Here is a 20,861-nt window from a genome sequence, read left to right on the forward strand (position 1 = left end):
TCTGAGAACGGGGGCTCTGAGTACTCTAAATCTGAAATTATTCAGAATGAAAATAAAATATTTAAAATATTACTGAAATCCATCATCATCTTTACTTGTCAAATCAACAAAGTGACTTAATTATAGTAATAGTGATCAATATCAATAGTGACTCAGAAAGGGATAACTCTGGTATAAATTTTTCTGCAAGGCTATTAGACAACATATATTCAAAGTCTTAACCCTGACAAAAACAAAAGCTACCTGGTATATTTATGAGAGATTTTATGTTTGTAAGCTATTATAAGAGATGCTTAATTATATTACAAATTGTAAAAAAGTATATCAAAGCTACATTACAGCATTATTTATAATATAAAAAATGGAAAAATTAATTGTTATTAACAGAGCAATGTTAAACTATGGTATATCTTATCCAAAACAGAAAGTTTTCATATTATTTCAATAACTTTGAAGTTACTATTGAAATATGATAACTTCATATTCAATAATGTAGAGATGGTTATTTTTTTTAAATACATCATACAGTTGCTATATATATGTAGATTTAAATAAAATGTTTATATTGACATATGAACACATGTGGTAAAAATATATGTTATCACTTTGATGTGGCTACAACCCTAGAAGAAGATCAATCCATTCGTTCCTCACACTGAGAAAGAGGTAAGTGAAAACTTTCCCAACTTCCCTCTAGTAGTAGGTTGGAGGAAGTGGTTACACTGGATACCCTATAAGTCCCATGTGCAATAGCATTCAGACCTGTCCTTAAAGAAGAGTCGTGTGGAAGGTGACACATTCATTCTCTGCCCTCCTTCCTAGAGGGGTGCACCCATGGTGCTGTTTGCATATTATGTAATGAAAAATGAGTGAAGAGATTCTGGACTGAAAACGGAACTTGGTATTTTCTCCATAACTAATTTTAAAGTGAAAACAAACCTCCACGTTAAAGTCATGGTTTTCTCATTATTTCGCCCCCCCTAAAATACAAATTATTTGCCCACTTCAAAGTTAAAACAAAAAAAAAATGAACTTGGAAACACTTCTTCCTAACATTCTAGGCTGATAATAAGAAACTAGTTTATGGTAAACCCAAAACTAATCTAAAAGGATTCACCTCATTCACTGAGCAGAGATAGTCTACACGACCTGATTACCCATGACCAGCTCAGGGACCCACAGATCCAACCCTCAGAATTAGGGTGACAGTTAGGGAGCTCCTTTATGGGTATAAAATCTAGATTCCATGACAGAACTTGATGTGGAGAACACCTCAACGCTTGGTGTTCAAGAGGAAACTGTTCTAATTTCACCATCAACTGTCTCTCGGTGCAAAAACACAAAACATTTAAAACAGTAAGTGCACAGAAATACGGTCTGTTAAATCATCTTCTAATTGGAGGACAGATGAGTTAGCTATATCTCTAAAATGTTGTTTTCTGGGAAATATACCCATTTTAGTTTTCAAGTAACCAGAATCTACTTTTAGCTAACTAACCTGAGTAACAGGCATTTCCTCCTCAGTGCTGAAGACACGAGGCTGCACACTTAGAGACTTATACTGTAATTTTAACCCCCCGGGGAAAGGGTCCCTTAAGTTCCTAATCAATTGTTAATCTTTAATGCTATAGAAACAAGTTAAATTTTAACTAACACTACATGAGGCATAGGACACATAATTAATCTCTATGGAATAGCATCAAGAATTTTTTAAATGCCCTGATGTGTGGAACAACTGTTTAAAATCCACATGTCTTCATCCAGATTTCACGGTGCTAAATGAAATTCAACACTAGTGTCATATATGTGGGCCCCAGATCACATGGCCATAATAAAATAACGTGAATATTTCTTATTATTTCCCTCTGTCTTATATATTACAGAATCCCCTAAATTCCAGCAAGTACACTGACAAAAGCCACACCAGAATCCCTTCAAATACTAGGAAGGAGAAAACTACTGGTCAGAAAAATGTAATTAGCTCACACTTCTTGGGCCTTTGTTACATATTGGAACCTATGTTGAGTATTATGCAACACTGACTCCTGCTTCCAGGTCTGTGTTACAAAACATGATGTTTGCCTTACACCAAAACAAACGTCATATTTTGTAATTTTGGTATTACCTATTGTCCCACTTTTGATAAATTTATCTCTAAGTATTTTTAGTGTTATTATAAATCATATTGTTTTCTTAATTTCACATTCAGGTGTTATTTTGCTACTATATAAAAATAAAATTGTCTGTTTTGATTTTGTATCTTGTGACTGTGATGAACTCAACTCTTACTTCCAGTGGCATGTGTGAGTGTGGAGTGATTAGGATTTTTACTGAAAAGATTATGTAGTCTGTGAATAAAATTAGTTTTATTAGGAATCCAGATGATGGACTCACTTATTAATCTCTCATCTATCTCTCTATCATCTATAATCAGCACTGAGAATGGACATCCTGCATTGTTTTGTGATCTGGGGGAAAACCCTCATTCTGTCATCATTGACTGTGATGCCAGGAGCAGGTTTAGTAGGTGGAAGTCATTTTCTCTCTTTCTCTTTGTTGGAAATTTTTATCTTGAGTGTGATTACATTGTGTCAGATACCTTTTCTGTATCTACTGGAGTAGCCATTTATTTTTCATGTTCTATTCTATATGGGATGTGTTACATTATATGTGACGTGTTATATAAGCTACTTTTCATCTGTTAAACTCCCCTTGCTTTCCTGGGATGGATCTCACAGGTTATGATTTATTACCCTTTATGTACTATTGGATTTATTCTGCTAATATTTTGCTGAAAAATTTTATCTACAACTGTGAGAGATTTTATGTGTGCATCTTTCCTTCTATTTTTTATTGATTTTGGCATCAGGGTAGTACTTGATAAACAAAATGAGATGGAAAGTGATCGCCTCCTTTATTTTTGATCAGTCAATCAACAATGTGTGTAATTTCTCATATAGATGTTTGGTGAAAATAACCAGTGAAGCCATCTGTGTCTGGATAGTGACAGAGGGGAAAATGTTTTAGTTACAAACCCAGTTTATTTCCTTGTTACATGTCCATTCAGATTTTCTATTTCTTCTATGTCTGTTTTGGGTAATTTCAGATATTTAGGAATTTGATCTCATCATGTAAGTTGACTGATTTCCTTTTTTTAATTATTTTATTGTTGTTCAATTACAGTTGTCTGCATTTTCTCCCCACCACCCTCCCCACCCTAGCCAATCCCACCTCCCTCCCTTAAGTTAACTAATTTCTTGGCATAAGTTGTTTATAATATTTATTACAGTCATTTTCATTTTTGCAAGGTCAACATCCCTCCAGATTATGTTAATTTATATCTGGTCTCATGTTCTCATTCTAATTCTAGATAAATTTTTGTCCATTTTATGGATCTTTTCAAAATTAAAATTTGTTGATTTTCTATATTGTTTTTCACCTTTGTATTATTGAGTTATGCTCTAGTCTTTATTATATCCTTCCTTTTATTGGTTTTTGTTTGATTGTTTGCTTGCTTTAGTTCATGATTTTCCAAGTTTCTAAATATGGAATCTAAGCTTCGAGTGTTGAGATATTTCTTTCCTTTTGAAGCTCTAAATATACCTCTCTTAAAATGTTATAGTTTGTGTTTTCATTTGCATTTAATTCAAAATATTCTATAATTTCTCTTGTGGTTTTTGAAAAAATATGTGTATCCATATCTGAGGATATTTTTTTCATTATTACTAATTTTTAGATTGAAAGAAAGGTGGGAAAAGACAGAGAAACAATGATGTCAGACAGAAACATCAATCGGTTGCCCCCTACACGTGCCCCTAATAGGGATCAAACATAGAATCTAGGTAAGTGCCCTGATCAAAGATCAAACCCACAAGCTTTTGGTGTACGGGATGATGCTCCAACCAACTGAGCCACCCAGCCAGGGCATCTGGTACTCTTTTTTGACCTTTGGATTCTTTAGAAGTGTGTTATTTAATTTTAAAGTTCTGACTATATTCTAGATACAGTATTTTATCAGAAATGTGCTTACCTTTTTCCATGTAGATCTGTTGTTCTGAAGTAGACAGTTCTAAGTCTACTCCCAGCAAACTAAACAAACATACAGGGGATGACTGACAATGCATACAATTTTTTATTGTCACAAGTACAAGGTAGTGCTGGGGCATCTAGTGTGTAGAGGCCATGGATACTGCCAAACAGCCCACAATGCACACGATTGTACCTCACAAACCCCAGCCCAGTGCTTTCTAACATTACTACAGGTATAAGGAGAGAAGCTGCATTGAATGAGCAAACATAATGTAGAACTTGACATAAACACAATGAAAGCACAAATAACTTATCAATGATGCACACAAATCAGGACTGAACCAAGAAGTATGGTTCAGACACGTAGAGGAAGGATGAAAAAAGCTCATTTCATCAGGAGCAAAAACACAACAAAGAATATAAACACAGGCTAGAAATCCACCTTAAAGTCCCAGTTAGCATTTGATCCACAACTTGCAAAATAATCAGGATGATAAGAAGTAAAAGATAAAATGATAAAAATGGCCAAAGTCAGAAATTCTGACATTGATAACAATGGTTATTACATGTAGGTGTACATTTAACATACATATATACACACACACAGACAGAGCAGAGACAGAAACAGAGAACTAATTAAGTGCCATGAAAATTCCTAAGCTCTTTGCACATGATAATGTCACTTGATTTCCCTAAGATTTCTGTGAAATAATTATCATTAGTGTCTCCATTTTTAGAGATTTCTCTCCAGAGTCCCACAAACATTAGACACTGCAATGACAATAACAAACACATAATAAAGGAAGCAAGAAATTAGCAACAGAACATATATGCATATGGGAATATCAATCTGTGTATAAATTGGCAAAGGTGCGTTCTTCATTGTAAAATAAGAGGATTCAATTTTGCAATAAATTATAGTTTCCATAATAGACCAGAAAATATGATTCTCAAGATTCTTTATTAACTTTATGAATGTCTTAAGCAAAGTTAATGTGTGTCTAGCAGTCCATACCTCAGGCCCATTTAAAACATCTGAGATTGAATAAAAGCAAAGAAGTAGGTGGCAAATTTTGAAATGTGTTCAGCACTGCCCTGCCCCGTAGCAAAGGCACAAAGAAAAGTGAATCTGAAGCAACCACTCATAAAGACTCGTGCTCTGGCTGTGCTGTCCACACCAACACAGCAGCCCGCCATTCAGCCCTCCACCAGCCTCCACTATGGGGCCCTTGTCTTGCTAGAAAATATTCTCTAGGAAAACATTTTGGAGCTCACCACTCTTCTGAGAGCTTCTTTCACATCTTTGTTCCTCAAGCTGTAGATCAGGGGGTTCAGCATGGGAATCACTACAGTGTAGAACACTGCGGCCACCTTGACAGCATCCTCACTGTTGCCAGAACTGGGCCTGCAGTAAGTGAAAAGGACTGTCCCGTGGAAGACAACAATGGCTGTGAGGTGGGAGGCACAGGTGGAAAAGGCTTTGTGCCTTCCCTCTGCAGAGCGCATCCTCAGGATGGTCATGAGAATAAACAAGTAGGAGGTGAGGATGATCACAATGGCAATGATCTCAATGAAAGTGGCCACAATGTATGCCAACAGTTCATTCACAGTGACATCAGAACAAGCAAGGGATAAGAGAGGGGGCAGATCACAAAAGAAGTGGTTAATCACATTTGATCTGTAGGTTGGGATCTCAAGAGCTAAACACAAGTGGATCAGAGAACACACAGTCCCACAGAGGTAGCAGCTAGAAACCAGCACCATTTGGAGTTTCTGGGACATGCTGCCCATGTACAGCAGTGGGCTACAGATGGCCACGAAGCGGTCATAGGCCATCACGGCCAACAGGAAGATGTCAATGATTCCATAGGTACAAAATAAATAAAACTGCACCATGCATCCCAGGAAGGAGATAGATTTGTTTTCATTTATAATATTAGCTAGCATCTTTGGCACAATATTTGTGGAGTAGCAATAATCCACCAAGGACAGGTGGCTGAGGAAAAAGTACATGGGAGTGTGAAGTCGAGAGTTGACCTGAATCAGTGCAATCATGCCCAGGTTGCCCATAACCGTGACTCCATAGATCAGAAGGAACACCAAGAACAGAAAGACCCTCAGCTCAGGGGCATCTGATAACCCAAGGAGAATGAAATCTGTCACAAGGGTGCAGTTCCCCTCCCCAGTTTCCACCATATGTCTGATTGACAAAGCCAAAAGATAAGTTTTGTGTGTCTTCTGAAATGGAAAAAAGAGAGAAAACACACATTTATATTAACTTTAAAAAATCACATTGATGTCAAACACAATGTTCTTGAAATACAATTGTCAAATAATTCTAAATGCTCAGTGTGGCAGCAGATCCCACTGACCAAATTTAAAGTATCAGCAGAAATGGGTACAATTCTCAAATGTTACCTACCACAATACATTGAGTTGATGAATTAACTTATATGTTTTGATGGAGTTTGCAAGAGATCCAGTGATAGTTTTTAAAGCCACAATAGATCAACTCCTGCTCCCTGAAAAATGTAATACATTTTGTTCAAGTCAGAGAACAACTGTGATCCTGTATACTCTAATTGTTTTAGGTCTCTCTATCATAGCATAAAGTTTCAGCATGTGATGTCCTCTGCCATTCTCTTGTTGGGGAGTGTGAAAAATCTCTGATAACAGTGGCTCAAGTTCCGTATAAATTTGGAATTATTCAGAATGAAAAATAAAAAGATTTAAAATATATACTGAAATCCATCATCATTTTTAATTGTCAATTTAACAAAGTGACTTAATTATAATAATAGTGATCAATAATAGTAATGGCTCAGAAAGATATAACTCTGGTATGAATTTTTCTGCAAAACTATTAGGCAAAATATATTCAAAGTCTCAACCCTGAAAAGAATAAAAGCTACCTGATATATTTATGAGAGGTTTTATTTTTGTAAGCTGTAAAAGAGATGCTTAATTACATTTATAAATTGTGAAAAAGTATATTCAAAGTTACATTACAGCATTATCTATAATCATCACAATGGAAAAAATTAATTGTCAAAAATAATGTTAAACTACAGTATATCTTATCTAAAACAGGATGTTATCATGTTATTTCATATGATGTTACAGAAATGTTTTTAAATACCTAGTGCAGTTTATGTATTATGTAAATTTAAATAAAACATATATGTTGACATTGAATATATGTGGTAAAAATATCATAGGTTATCACTTCGATTTGGCTACAACCCTCGAAAATCAGTGCATTCCCTGCATTGAAAGAGGAAAGCGAAAACTTTCCCAAGTTCCCTCTAGTAGTAGGTTGGAGGAAGTGGTTATATTAAATATTCTATAAGTAAGATGAAGAAGGACAATCAGACCTTAAAGAGAAGTCATGTGGAAGGTGACACATTTCATTCTCTGCCCTCCTTCCTAGCAGGGTGCACCCATGGTGCTACTCACATATTATGCAATGAAAAATGAGTGAAGAGATTCTGGACTGAAAACAGAACTTGGTATTTTCTCTGTAACATGAACTAATTTTAAAGAAGTGACAACAAATTAATAAGCTAAAGTCATGTTTTTCTCATTACTTGAACCCCCCCCAAAAAAACCTGAATTATTTGCCCACTTCAAAGTTAAAACCAAAAACTTAGCTTGGAAACACTCCTTTAATGTTCTCGGCTGATAACAAGAAACTAGTTTATGGTAAACCCAAAACTAATCTAAAAGGATTCACTTCATTCACTGAGCAGACATAGTCTACACATCCTGATTCCCCATGACCAGCTCAGGGGCACATGAACTCAACCCTCAGAATTAAGGTGAAAGTTAGGGAGCTCCTTTATGGGAATACAACCTAGATTCCACAACAGTGGTTGATGTGGAGAAATATAAAATGTAATTGAGAGAGGGCTGGGGAGGGAAGGAGGGAGAGACAGAGAGAGAAAGAGAGAGAAGGAGAGAGAGAGAGAGAAGAAAGCAAGACTACCATTTGTTTATTCTGCATTTTTTTTCAGGTTGTATTGATCAATTTTTAAAAATATTCTTCTTTTCATTGTTGTTCAAGTACAGTTGTCTGCATTCCTTCATACACATCAACACTCGGTGTTGCACAAGAAATTGTCTAATTCCAGCACAAAACGACAAAAACATTTCAAATAGTAAGTGCACAGGAATATGGTCTGTAAAATGATTCTCTAATTGGAAGACAGATGAGTTACCTATATCTTTAAATTGTGGGGAATATATCCATTTTAATTTTTAAGTAACCAGGGCCTAGTTTTAGCTCACAAACCTGAGTGACAGACACTTCCTCTGCTGTACTGAAGATGTTAAGATGAGTATGGTACACAGTCAGGGACTTAAACTGTGATTTTAACCCCCAGGGAAAGGGTCCCTTAAGTTCCAAATCACTGTTAATTTGCAAAACTACAAAAGCAACTTAAAATTAAACCAATACTACACGTGGAGTAGGACACATAATTAATCTTTATGGAATAGCATCAGGAATATTTTAATGGCTTAATGTGGTGTGAAACAGTTGTCTCAGAGCAAACATGTCTTCACCCAGACTTCATGGTGCTGCATGGCACTCCATCCTAGTGTCATATATGTGGAACACGGATCACACTGCCACAATAAAATGGCATGAATATCTTTATTAATTCCCCTTTTATTATAATATTACAAAATCCCCTAAATTCCAGCAAGTACAGTGACTAAAGCTGCAATAGAATCCCTTCAAAAATAAGAAGGAGATAGACTACCTGTCTGCAAACTAATAACAGTTATCAGTTCTTGGGCACTTGGGATATGTTAAAACCTATTCTAAATAATATGCCATATGAACTCATTTAACCATTGTGATAACCAATCAAGAGAACAATCTTTTTCGAGGTCTGTCTTACAAAGCAGATGATGGAGGCACACACACTAAGTTTTAACTTGGAAAAGTCAAAATAAAAGACAGAAAAAGGCCCCATGCTGCTCTGTGCTTCTTCCCACAATTATGACTGTATGAGGAAGAGAACAGACTCCCAGCTGATGCTGAGGCTGCATTTTCCTCATGCATGCTCACTGGCAGGAGCCATCAAATGGGGCCTCTTCACTGATCCATTGCAGGTGTTGCTTCTTCTGACTATCTAATGTCAATGTAGGGCACAGCTTCTACAAGTCTATGGGTATCACTGAGTGTACATATAAACTTTACAAGGTATATATGGTCAAAAATAATTTCAAAGAAATCAATTTTTATACTGTAAAATTCCATATAATAGACCCAAGATAGCACAGGAGTAAATGCAAGCTACAGGGACCTCCTCCCAGGACCACCTGGAATTACAACTAAATTGTAGAGAAATTATCCTGAATACCCAACTGAACACTAGCTGGAGAAAAGCATTATGACCACAGACAGACAGAAGAAAGCAATTCACCACAACAAGACTGGTAGGGAGTGCAGAGAGGTGCAAGAGGGCTTCCTGGGCTCCCACGGGTGGCAGCTGAAGTTCTGGAGCTATATTTCAGCAGTGGGGGGTTCCTCCTGAGAAGTGTGGTGCCTAAACCCCAAGCTGGGCTCCACACACTACAGTACCAAAGCCAGTAAGAAATCCAGACAACATCCAGCTATTGAAAAGCAACAAGGTTTCTGTCTATTAGGGTAAAATGGCTGGAGACATAGAAGACCTCTGAAAGGGCCAATGCACAAATTTCATTTGAAGCCACATTGAAGACACAATGTATAAGAATCATTAGACCGGGAGAACCAAGATGGCGGCGTAAGTAGACACACTGCGCCTCCTCACACAACCAGAACTGATAGAAAATCGAATGGCAAGGAAGTCCGACACCAAGGAGATAAAAAATAAAAATTCATCCAGACAGGTGGGAGGGACGGAGACGGGCAGCCCGGGTGGACAGGACTCGGGTTTCCGTGGCAGGACTGAGACTGGCGGAGTGTGGGACGAAAGGGGCAGGCACTCCAAACACTAGCAGACCCTGCGTCCCTACATTCCCGCACAGATAAATCGGGAGGGCCGGACTCAGAGTAGCAGAGAACAGGGCAGGCAGAGCAGTGGGTAGCACCCTGGGGTCCCACATTCGCACATAGATAAACTGGGATGAAGGGCTGGGAGCAAAGCAGACTGCGCAACCCAGGGCGGGGCAAATAAAGCCTCAAACCTCTGATTGAAAACACCTGTGGGTGTTGGGGCGGCAACAGGAGAAACTCCTAGCCTCACAGGAGAGGTCGTTGGAGAGACCCACAGGGGCATAGAGCGTGCACAAGCCCACCCACTCGGGATTCAGCACGAGAGGGGCCCAATTTGATTGTGGGTAGCAGAGGTAGTGAGTGCAATCGGTGGAGAGTGGAGGGCGCGCCATTGTTACCTCTCGGCCCCTCCCCCACGCACAGTGTCAGAAATCAACGTTACCCCGCCCCGGGAAACACCTAAAGCTCCACCCCTTTAAGTAACAGACACGCCAAGACAAAAAAAAAAAATGGCCCAAATGACAGAACACTTCAAAGCTCCAGAAATAATTCAACTAAGCAGCGAACAGGTAGCCAACCTATCAGATGCACAGTTCAAAATGCTGGTAATAAGGACGCTTAGAGAATTGGTTGAATTTTTGAAAACTAGATGAAAAAATGAAGGCTATGCTCAATGAGAGACAAAGGAAAATGTACAGGGAACCAATAGTGATGCAAAGGAAACTGGGACTCAAATCAGCGGTGTGGACCAGAAGGAAGAAAGAAACATCCAACCAGAAAAGAATGAAGAAACAAGAATTCGGAAAAATGAGGAGAGGCTTAGGAACCTCCAGGACATCTTGAAACGTTCCAACATCCGAATTATAGGGGTGCCAGAAGGAGAAGAGGAAGAACAAAAAATTGAAAACTTATTTGAACAAGTTATGAAGGAGAACTTCCCTAATCTGGCAAAGGAAATAGACTTCCAGGAAGTCCAGGAAGCTCAGAGAGTCCCAAAGAAGCTGGACCCAAGGAGGAACACACTAAGGCACATCATGATTACATTACCTAAGATTAAAGAGAAGGAGAGAATCTTAGAAGCAGCAAGAGAAAAGAACACAGCTACCTACAAAGGACTTCCCATAAGACTGTCAGCTGATTTCTCCAAAGAGACCTTACAGGCAAGAAGGGGCTGGCAAGAAGTATTCCAAGTCATGAAAGGCAAGGACCTACATCCAAGATTACTGTATCCATCAAAGCTAACATTTAGAATGGAAGGGATGATAAAGTACTTCTCAGATAAGGTCAAGTTAAAGGAGTTCATCATCACCAAGCCCTTATTATATGAAATGTTAAAGGGAGTTACCTATGAAAAAGAAGATAAAAAATATGAACAGTAAAAATGACAGCAAACTCACAGTTATTAATGACCACACCTAAAACAAAAACAAGAGCAAACTAGGCAAACAACTAGAACAGGAACAGAACCATAGAGATGGAGATCACATGGAGGGTTGTCAATAGGGGAGTGGGAGGGGGAGAGGGGGGGAAAGGTACAGAGAATAAGTAGCATAGATGATAGGTGGAAAATAGACAGGGGGAGGGTAAGAATAGTGTAGGAAATGTAGAAGCCAAAGAACTTATAAGTATGACCCATGGCTTGAACTATAGGGGGGGAATGTGGGAGGGAGGGGGTGGGCAAGATGGAGTGGAGCGAGGGGGGGGATGGGACAAGTGTAATAGCATAATCAATAAATATATTTTTAAAAAAAGAGAGAGAGAGAGACTAGTGACTTCAGAGGATTCCTGGTGCCCTGACGGATGGGGCTCAGTTTGATGGGTGTCATCTGCAAAGTGAAAGGTTGCCAGTTTGATTCCCAATCAGGGCACAGACACGGGTGGCAGGTTCATTCCCTGTTGGGGCGTATACAAGAGGCAACCAACTACTCTTTCCCTCTCACAACATGTTTCTCTCCCTCATTTTCTCCCTCCTGTCCCCTCTCTCTAATCACAAATCCATAAAATTTTAAAATCTTTTTTAAAAAGGACATCCTCAAGTAGAAGTCTTTGGTGACTCTGTTTTGGCGTTCTATTTGTTGTTTTGGTTTTGGTTACAAGGGTATTATTTTAAATTTGTCTAGCTACATACTTATCATTTAAGTAATATTACATTATTACATATCAAAAATGTTCTCCAAAAAACAAATCTATTTATGCACCATTAGATTCTAAGAAACTTCAGAAATTTAATGTTGTAAAATGTTTCATTCCAGTGCTGCCTTGTCTACAATAAAGTTCAGTATATTCTTGTAAAATAATGGAGCAACTAATAAGGAATACTCCTGTGGTAATATGTCATGTTGCTTATAAATGAACACTGTATTTTTAAGCAAATATGTCTTATTCAAAATATGCGCACTTTCTTTTTTTATTTATGTTCAAGTACAGTTGTCTCCACTTTCCCACACTACTCACGCCTGCCTCTCTAATCCCCTCCACCACCCTCGATCCCACCCTTTAGTTTTCTCCTTGTGTCCTTTATGTATGTTCATTGATGACCCTTCCCCTATTTTACTCCATTATTACACTCCCCCTATCCTTCTGGTTACTCTCAGCTTGTTCTTTATTTCAATGTCTCTGGTTATGTTTTGCTTGCTTGTTTGTTTGGTAGATCCACTTGCAGGTGAGGTCATATGGTATTTGTCTTTCAATGCCTGGCCTAGTTCACTTAGTATAATTCTCTCCAGATCCATCCATGCTGTTGCAAGCTCCTTCTTTCTTTCTGCTGCGTAGTATTCCATTGGGTAACTGTACCATAATTTTCTGATCCACTCATTTCCTGATAGGCACTTGGGTTGCTTCCAGCACTTGGCCATTGGAAATTGTGCTGCTATGAACATTGGGGTGCATAGCTTCTTTTGAATTGCTGTTTCAGCATTCTTGGGGTGTACCCTAGCAGTGGTATCACTGAGTCAAAAGGCAGTTCCATTTTTACATTTCTGAGGAAATTCCATGGTGTTTTCCAGAGTGGCTGCACCAGTCTGCATTCCCACCAACAGTGCACTAGGGTTTCCTTTTCTCCACAACCTCACCAGCACTTGTTTGTTGATTGGTTATGGTGCTCATTCTCACTGGTGTGGAGTGGTATCTCATTGTGGTTTTAATTTGCATCTCTCTAATGGCTAGCATCCTTTCATGTGTCTCTGGGCCTTCTGTGTGTCCTTTCTGGAGAATTGTCTGTTCCACTCCTTTGCCTATTTTTTAATTGGGTTGTTTTTCTCCTTGAGTGGTCATGTGAGTTCTTTATATATTTTGGAGGTTGAACCCTTGTCCGAGGTATCATTTGTAAACACATTTTCCCATACAATAGGTTCCCTTTTAATTTTGCTGATGGTTTCTTTAGCCGTGCAAAAGCTTTTTATTTTGATGAAGTCCCATTTGTTTATTCTTTCCTTAACGTCCCCTGCTCTATGGGATGTAGGTGAAAATCTTGCTGCATGGAATATCTGAGATTTTCCTGCCTATGTTTTCCTCTAGGACTTTTAATGTGTTGCCCCTTCTAATATTGTTCCCAGGAACGAGGAGACTAGTGAACCTCATTTCCCTCGGTGTCATTACCAAGCATAAATTCCCAGAAATGGAACTGCTGTGTCATAAAGCAGTTTTATTTTTAATTTATCTAAAAATACTCCATAATGCTTTCTACCATGGCTGCACCAATCTTCAAGCTCACCAATAGTGCACGAGATATCCCTCTTCTCCATACTAAAAAATACCAAAAATTGTAAGAAAATAGTACAAACAACTATATGCTAACAAATTGGACAATCAGGACAAAATACGTAAGTTCCTAGAAACATACAATCTTGCAACACTGAATCAGGAAGAATCAGAGAATCTGAATAGACAGGTTACAACTAGGGAAATTGAAGCAGTAACAAAAAACTGCCAACAGACAAAAGTCCTGCACCAGATGGTTTCACAGGTGAATTTTACCAAACATTCAAAGAACACCTATTTTGTGCAACTTTAATGAGTTTAATGAAAATGTCTCAAAGACTCTACTTTACTTATTACCTCTAGAGTTCAATTTCTGTATCAAGTAATGAGTTTATTAGAAACAACTCAGCATGTATGTATCATAACATATATGATAATATATGGCGATTGTTACACAACATAAAACTCTGGTAAAAAGGAAAAAATTTATTTATACTCAAATTTATATGCTCTAGGCCATTACTTAGAATTTAATTTAAAGAAAAAATCTAGCTATGATAAATTATGTATGTGTAATTTCAGATCATATGAAAATTTTATGATCTGAAGATTCTCTAAAACCTAAAGATATTAGCCAAAGAAAAATGAATAAATTAATGTAGAAAAGGTTGCATTGACATTATTCATAATAAATATTTTCATATAAGCTATATTTATTCTGATATAATTTTTATTTAACTATTAATCATCCCATAGTAGACAACAAAATTTAGTTTTCCCTAAGCACTATGATTATGGTCAGTTTTGTCTGTATTTACAAAAATCTTTATTTTGTAAAAATATGTAATGTGAGAGTGTTTGTATATGTGTGTCTTTCTGTGTAACTTGAGTGGTTGTTTTTGTAAGCTATGAGATGGAAACCATATACCTGTACAAGATTTGCTGAGATGGACTTAAACAGCCCTCAATACACTCATTTTACTATTGCTAAGTAAGTACGGTAGAAGGCAATAAGGTAGGGAGGGACAAAAGCAACATTTTCAAAAGGTCCATGTTTCTTTCTCAATCACCAGCCTGTAGGGAATAACACATGATACATCTTGTGATACCTGTCCCTTGCTCCTGAGAGACCAGCACCGAGGTCCAGACACAGCCAGGGTGATATAAGCCAGGTCACCGAGGGGACAGTGCTGAACACTCTGGCAGACAGAAAGTAGGCAACAAAGAAGTCTGGGATCCGGAACAGGTAGAGGATTTTATTGTGGTTTTCTCATTTCTATTTTAGATTTCATTAGTTCTTTTATCTTTATTTGACATAAAGCATGTTATAAAACTAATGGAAGATAAGAAATAGTATACAAACTTTTCCTTACTTTTATCAATCTTATTATTTTAAAGACATTCATAAATGGCAAGGAAGAATAAAATGTGAGTATTGTTTATGAAAGTGGTTGCACATTTTTTGTTTTTACTCCTTTACCTGTATTTTTAGATATTTTATAAATATTCTTGGATAGAACTGAAGTTGTTTTTTAAAAAAAGTGTCTACAAGCAGAGATAACTAGATGAGGTCAGACCGAGATTTTGGAGACCTGCATGTGGATCACTACATCGTTATTCAGATGTAATTCTTTCTCTTTTCTACATTCTGCTCCATTTTCTCATATTCCCACAGAATAGAGGAGGTCACATATTATATTATATATGATATGCCTGGTTTGTGTAGAATATAACAGTAGGACATAGAATTTTATTGACCTTCCAAGGACCAATTCTTTTTAACCAAAGGAAAGCAGATTTCAGAGATTCTCAAGAGGAAGGGGATCAAGAACACAGTCAAGCAATGTCACAATGTCTAGGGAGTTGGATGGGGCTCAGTTCAGATGGAAGTTTCTCTGAGGTTGTGGGACTGTGCACACGAGACATTACCTTGTATCCTGCACATTTGATCTTTTGGTGAATAGATTCAGTGGGTTCTAGCAGATTAGAGTGGAGGGTCTCACACAGCAATCCACACTTGCCTCTGGGTCACCTGTGCTACCAGGATGCCTACTGTCCGGTCCCAAGACACCTCCCCAAGCAGTGCTGTCACAAGGTGCACAGCCCTACATGTTGCAGTCTGTGCCCTCTAACCTACCATCCATGGAGACCCCTCCACCTTCTCCTCTAGTGATGCTCCCTGCTCTGGGAGTCCTGGATCACAGCCTATCTTTATCCCTTGATGACTGAGGCTGGACAGGACAAGGGGATAATGGGGAGGTGGGATCACAATACATCAAGAAACAAGCCAGTGATCTGCCTGCTTTAAAGTATTAGATAATGAGGGAAGAAAGAAATATTTTTGTTACCTGCATCTCTCACTTCTCTATGCATTTTTATTTCAGAATATAACAACACTTACACTATAGCAGGAACAGAAACAACCTTGTAATAGGATGTGTGTTTTCTGGACCAAATACTTCTAAGAACAACTTGCTTGACTCTGAGGACATCAATTTCTTAATATAAAAGTTTGAAAAACACTACATAGTTTGGTATGGAAACGAAATGATTTAATTTGGATCAAACTGTGCTACATATTCTATATAGTGCAATACAAATGTAAGCTGTTCATTATTATCATTTTATCAATTTAGATAATATTGGAAACATTGCAGAGTCAGTTTACTTAAAGAGAATGTACATTGTTGAGCTCTTTTTCTAAATGCTGTCAAAGACAAAGAACCAGTAGTTTAACTACTAAGACAGTAAGATGCTTTTGCTCTCCACTTGCATTTCCTTCCTCCACAACCAGGGATTTACAGACATGACTGATGGCTGTTGAGAACTGCACCGTGTTCACGGACTTCATACTCTTAGGACTCTCTGGCAGGCGGGATGTGCAGCAGGGGCTCTTTGTGCTCTTCCTGCTCGTTTATGGCATCACGGTGATCGCCAACCTAGGGATGATCCTGCTGATCAGCATGGATGCCCGACTCCACACGCCCATGTATTATTTCCTGAGCAATCTGTCTTTCTGTGATATCTGCTACTCCTCCTCTGTCTCTCCCAAGATGCTAGCTGATTTCTTATCTGAGCAAAAGAAGATCTCATATAATATATGTGTGGTTCAAATGTTCTTTTTTGGTGCCTTTGCAGTTGTGGAATGTGTCATGCTGTCTGTCATGGCGTATGACCGTTACGTAGCCATTTGTAATCCCCTTCTGTATACAGTGACCATGTCCAGGAGAGTGTGCATCCAGCTCGTAGCCACTGCCTACACTGCAGGTTTTATGGATATCACAGTCTTTACCTATTGCACACTTCAATTTTCATTCTGCAATTCCAATATCATCAATCACTTTTATTGTGACTTCCCACCCTTACTAGCAATCTCCACCTCAGACACAACCACCCGTAAAATAGCAATGACCGTTTCCTGTAGTTGTGTTGGGGGGTCCAGTGTCATCACTGTCCTCCTCTCCTACAGCTACATCGTAACTACCATCATTCGCATGAAGTCTGCTGCAGGCAGACGCAAAGCCTTCTCTACCTGTGCCTCCCACTTAACTGCTATTGCTATATTTTATGGGGCAGTCTTTTTCATGTATTTCCGACCCAACTCGAGTTACACCACGGACACTGACAAAGTGGCCTCTGTTTTCTACGCAGTTGTCATCCCCATGTTAAACCCACTCATCTACAGTTTGAGGAATAAGGATGTGAAAGGTGCCCTGAAAAAAGCAGTTGGCGCTAAATCATGTACTGGGTGAAAGTGTGGTCAATCACAAAGGTTTTATTTGTAGATGCTGACAGCTGAAGTTTATGGACAGTGGCACAGTTTTCTGTAGTCTCACAAATACAACGCTGGATGTTTCTTTACCCACATTTGTGCCTAAATTGAGTGTGGAGGAGAGTCATTATAAATCTGTATTTCTGTGAACTAAAGAAGAGGAATAATAGGTTTACTCCACTGTTTTGCAAAGAGGATTTTTGTGTACTATCCTGCCCTATTCATGGGTATATACGTATATATATGTATCCCAGAGAGATATGGGCATGGTACCATCTTGCTCCATGATTAAAGGTTCCGTTTTACAATCAATGATTTTAATAAACTTGCTGAGCCTAAAGGGAGTTTTAATGGTTTAAATTAGTTTTCATTATCTTCTTCTTAGGTGCTTGTATCATCCTATAAATTACCCATCATAACACTTAGAAGAAATAAGTAGTAAATGAATGAATAAGAATGAAATAAAATTTTTCTGCTTTAGATCAAAGTCCCATATCTGCAAGGCTCTTGTCTGTCTTGTTCACTAGTATTTATACTTTGTTATTTACAATGCTCATTGTCAAGATGCCATTCAAAAACATTTATTGAATGAAAGTGTGTCCCCTGTAAGACAGATGTAAAAAGCAGCCTTTGTGTGTGAAAAAGAAAATAACTTTGTTTTGTTTTATTCTAGCATGTCCATTTTAAACAAAACCCACCTGTATTTCTTCTTTGCCCAAGGCTGTGTAACCATCAGGGACACGGTTCATGGGATGTAGATAACTTCTCAGATACTCTATTTCCGATCGTTCTACCCAGGGGTCAGCAGCATCAGCAGCTCTACATTTATATGGCACATCACAGCCTTCACCTCAGACTGTGGATTTCCCCTCTTACCCTCGCTCTGGGGAACAGATACCTGCTCTTGACAACTGAACAGAAACTGCATGAATGGTGCTTGGGGGTGTAGGACCTTGACCTCCTCTAATAGCCACTATCCTTTTAATGTATAAAGTGTGCTTAATGTATGTACTTTATCTTCCTGTACAATATGTTCATAGCATTATACTAATTAACTTTACAAAAAACATGAAATTCCCAATTGATGTATTTTAACTTGAAGAGTTATTAACAAAAAACTTATGTTCAGTGAAGGAAAAAACAAACAAACAAATAGTATTTACATTAGTATTCCAGGTGTAATGCCTTAAATTGGTTCCCTGTCAATTTGCAAAATAAACTGAAACCTTAGTCTAAGCACAATTTTAATAGTGGTCATTGCTTAGTGGTTCAATATTAAGTAAAGCTAAAATCTATTTCAATAACTTAAGGTAATTATACCTGATATTTACACTATTACTGAATAACAATTAATATCATTGTTAAAAAACATTATATAATTTCAGGGTCTCAGAATATTAATTTAATTTTAAGGTTGCCATTCTGTAGAAAAACCTGGAGGCTCTCTCTCCTTCTCCCTGGAAGACACAGCACTAGACTGCACAAGGCTTCTCACTTAGGACCTCTTCTCTTTATACACACACACACACACTAACACACACACCCCTCCCTTTAATGTAAAAAGTGTGCTTAATGTACCTACTTCAAACATCATATGACTGAAACAACACACTTCTCACCTCTGGTTAAATGTCCCAATCTTAAATCACTGGCATCTATCTCCTTTAAGCATTGTAATAATATCATCTGTTATTACATCACCATTTCCAAGATGAGATCATGCGTGTTCTTAGCTCAAGCACTGAGCATTCCATGTCTATTATCCAAAGCACCTGCATGGTGTCAGTGACACCAAATGACAAAACAGACTAATAGATACTGAAATGAAGTATTAGATGACATTTTACCTCCTGTTAGATGTCACCGAAACAACAATCTCAGGGTATGAGGCTTGGCAATGCACATTCCATCATCCCCCAGAAAGTACATGAATGGCTGTGGGCACTGAAGTGATGGATCTGTAAAGACCCACATAACACTTACACTCTAAGTAAAGAGCATTCACCTCGAACATTCCTCAGATTTGTCGATTTCATCTATCTCTGCTCCAGTCTCCACCTGAACCCTATTATGAGCAATAGTATACTAGAATACATTGTATTTTGTAAAGTATTATCCAAAACCATATATGTTATAAAAGATCATACCCATGGGGTGGGTAGAAGTGAATGAGAGTATAAGGGTGATAAAAGGTAATGATAAAATACCATAAAAAATAAACTATTAAAAACACCCTCATGCAAATGAACTACATTAGCAGAAGCAGCTTTTAATGGCTGTTTATTTCTACACTTTGTTGAATATCCACCAGCCTAACCAGAGAAAAATACTTAAAACACATTTGCTGAGTCATTATTCATATAAACTGCATCCTAATGATGCTGAGAATGTAGAAAAACATATCTATACCCATATAGAATAGATAAAGATTTCAAAGACATGCATACATATATATATATATATATGTAAATTACAAAATGTGTGTACCAGCGAATTGAATGTTATACAATGAAAGAAGAGCACTTATACTACCCCCCAAAATGCCACTTTGGCATACTTTTTATTTTGAAATACAGTTAAGTTAAGAAAGCCAGTGTCTTGTCATACATGGGAGAAAACAAGAATTCCTTGGTTCACACATCCTTTGCATTGATTCTGAAGTACTGTGACAAAAGACGTTATGAATCTTTTTTTCTGAGATGCCCTCCCCTGGTGAAGCTAGCCTGCACAGACACATCAATAAATGAGTGGCTTCCCTCCACATAGGGCAGCTCAGTGGAAATGATCTGTATTATCACAGCCTCATCTCCTACTTTTTCAGCCTTTTCTCAGACTTAAAGATCTGCTTTATCACTGGGAGGAGGAAAACCTTCTCTCTATGGGCCTCTCGCCTGCTTTCTGTGGCCACCCATCAGGGTTGTCTTCTCCCAATATTGATAAATTTATCTCAGTTCTACACCATGGTCATCCTCATGCTGAACCTGCTGACTTATAGTTTGACAACAAATACGTAAACGGCACCACTAGGGAAACCACAGGACTGAAGGTAGATTCCTTGTGAGATATGACTTTCCAAGATGTGTCTAATTCCCTAATTCCAACCTCTGAATGGTAACCCACAACAGCCTTACCAGTACACACACAACGTCTCTCACAAATTTCATCAAACCCTCGTTTTTCACAGAGTCCAATGCAGTTCATAGCCCCAAAGTATAAGAAAACATGAAACACCAATCCAAAAGAACTTATGCACCCCAATGTTCATAGCAGCACAATTTACAATAGCCAAGTACTGGAAGCAACCTAAGTGTTCATCAGCAAATGAGTGGATCCAAAAACTATGGGACATTTACACAATGGAATTCTACACAGCAG

General features: G+C 38.1%; 2 protein-coding genes across 5 annotated transcripts; one reads left to right on the plus strand and one right to left on the minus strand.

Moving 5' to 3' along the window:
* Positions 1 to 5,261: 5,261 nt before the first annotated feature.
* On the minus strand, positions 5,262 to 8,340 carry LOC112302695 (olfactory receptor 5L1). Its single transcript, XM_024558246.3, has 2 exons — positions 8,321 to 8,340; positions 5,262 to 6,267 (listed from the first exon to the last, which is right to left on the minus strand). The coding sequence occupies exon 2, from the start codon at positions 6,223 to 6,225 to the stop codon at positions 5,281 to 5,283; it is 945 nt and encodes a 314-aa protein (XP_024414014.2). The 5' UTR covers positions 6,226 to 6,267; positions 8,321 to 8,340; the 3' UTR covers positions 5,262 to 5,280.
* A 6,571-nt stretch (positions 8,341 to 14,911) lies between these two features.
* LOC112302696 (olfactory receptor 8U9) lies at positions 14,912 to 18,672 on the plus strand. Of its 4 annotated transcripts, XM_053925224.1 has the most exons (3): positions 14,922 to 14,960; positions 15,113 to 15,142; positions 16,099 to 18,672. In XM_053925224.1, exon 3 carries the CDS (start codon positions 16,528 to 16,530, stop codon positions 17,464 to 17,466), a length of 939 nt encoding a protein of 312 aa, XP_053781199.1. In that variant the 5' UTR covers positions 14,922 to 14,960; positions 15,113 to 15,142; positions 16,099 to 16,527; the 3' UTR covers positions 17,467 to 18,672. The 4 variants fall into 4 exon arrangements, with proteins under 4 accessions (XP_024414015.2, XP_053781199.1, XP_053781197.1 ...); XM_024558247.3 differs by lacking the exon at positions 15,113 to 15,142 and having other exon boundaries at positions 14,912 to 14,960; positions 16,509 to 18,672; XM_053925222.1 differs by lacking the exon at positions 15,113 to 15,142.
* The last annotated feature ends 2,189 nt before the right edge of the window (positions 18,673 to 20,861 follow it).

The sequence above is a fragment of the Desmodus rotundus genome, chromosome 5 (genome assembly GCF_022682495.2).
Source record: "Desmodus rotundus isolate HL8 chromosome 5, HLdesRot8A.1, whole genome shotgun sequence".
In the NCBI taxonomy this organism is placed as follows: Eukaryota; Metazoa; Chordata; class Mammalia; order Chiroptera; family Phyllostomidae; genus Desmodus; species Desmodus rotundus.

Bases quoted from the DNA above. Each gene is read 5' to 3' on its own strand.
- LOC112302695 (XM_024558246.3), bottom strand. From the start codon at position 6,225: ATGGTGGAAACTGGGGAGGGGAACTGCACCCTTGTGACAGATTTCATT.
- LOC112302696 (XM_024558247.3), top strand. From the start codon at position 16,528: ATGGCTGTTGAGAACTGCACCGTGTTCACGGACTTCATACTCTTAGGA.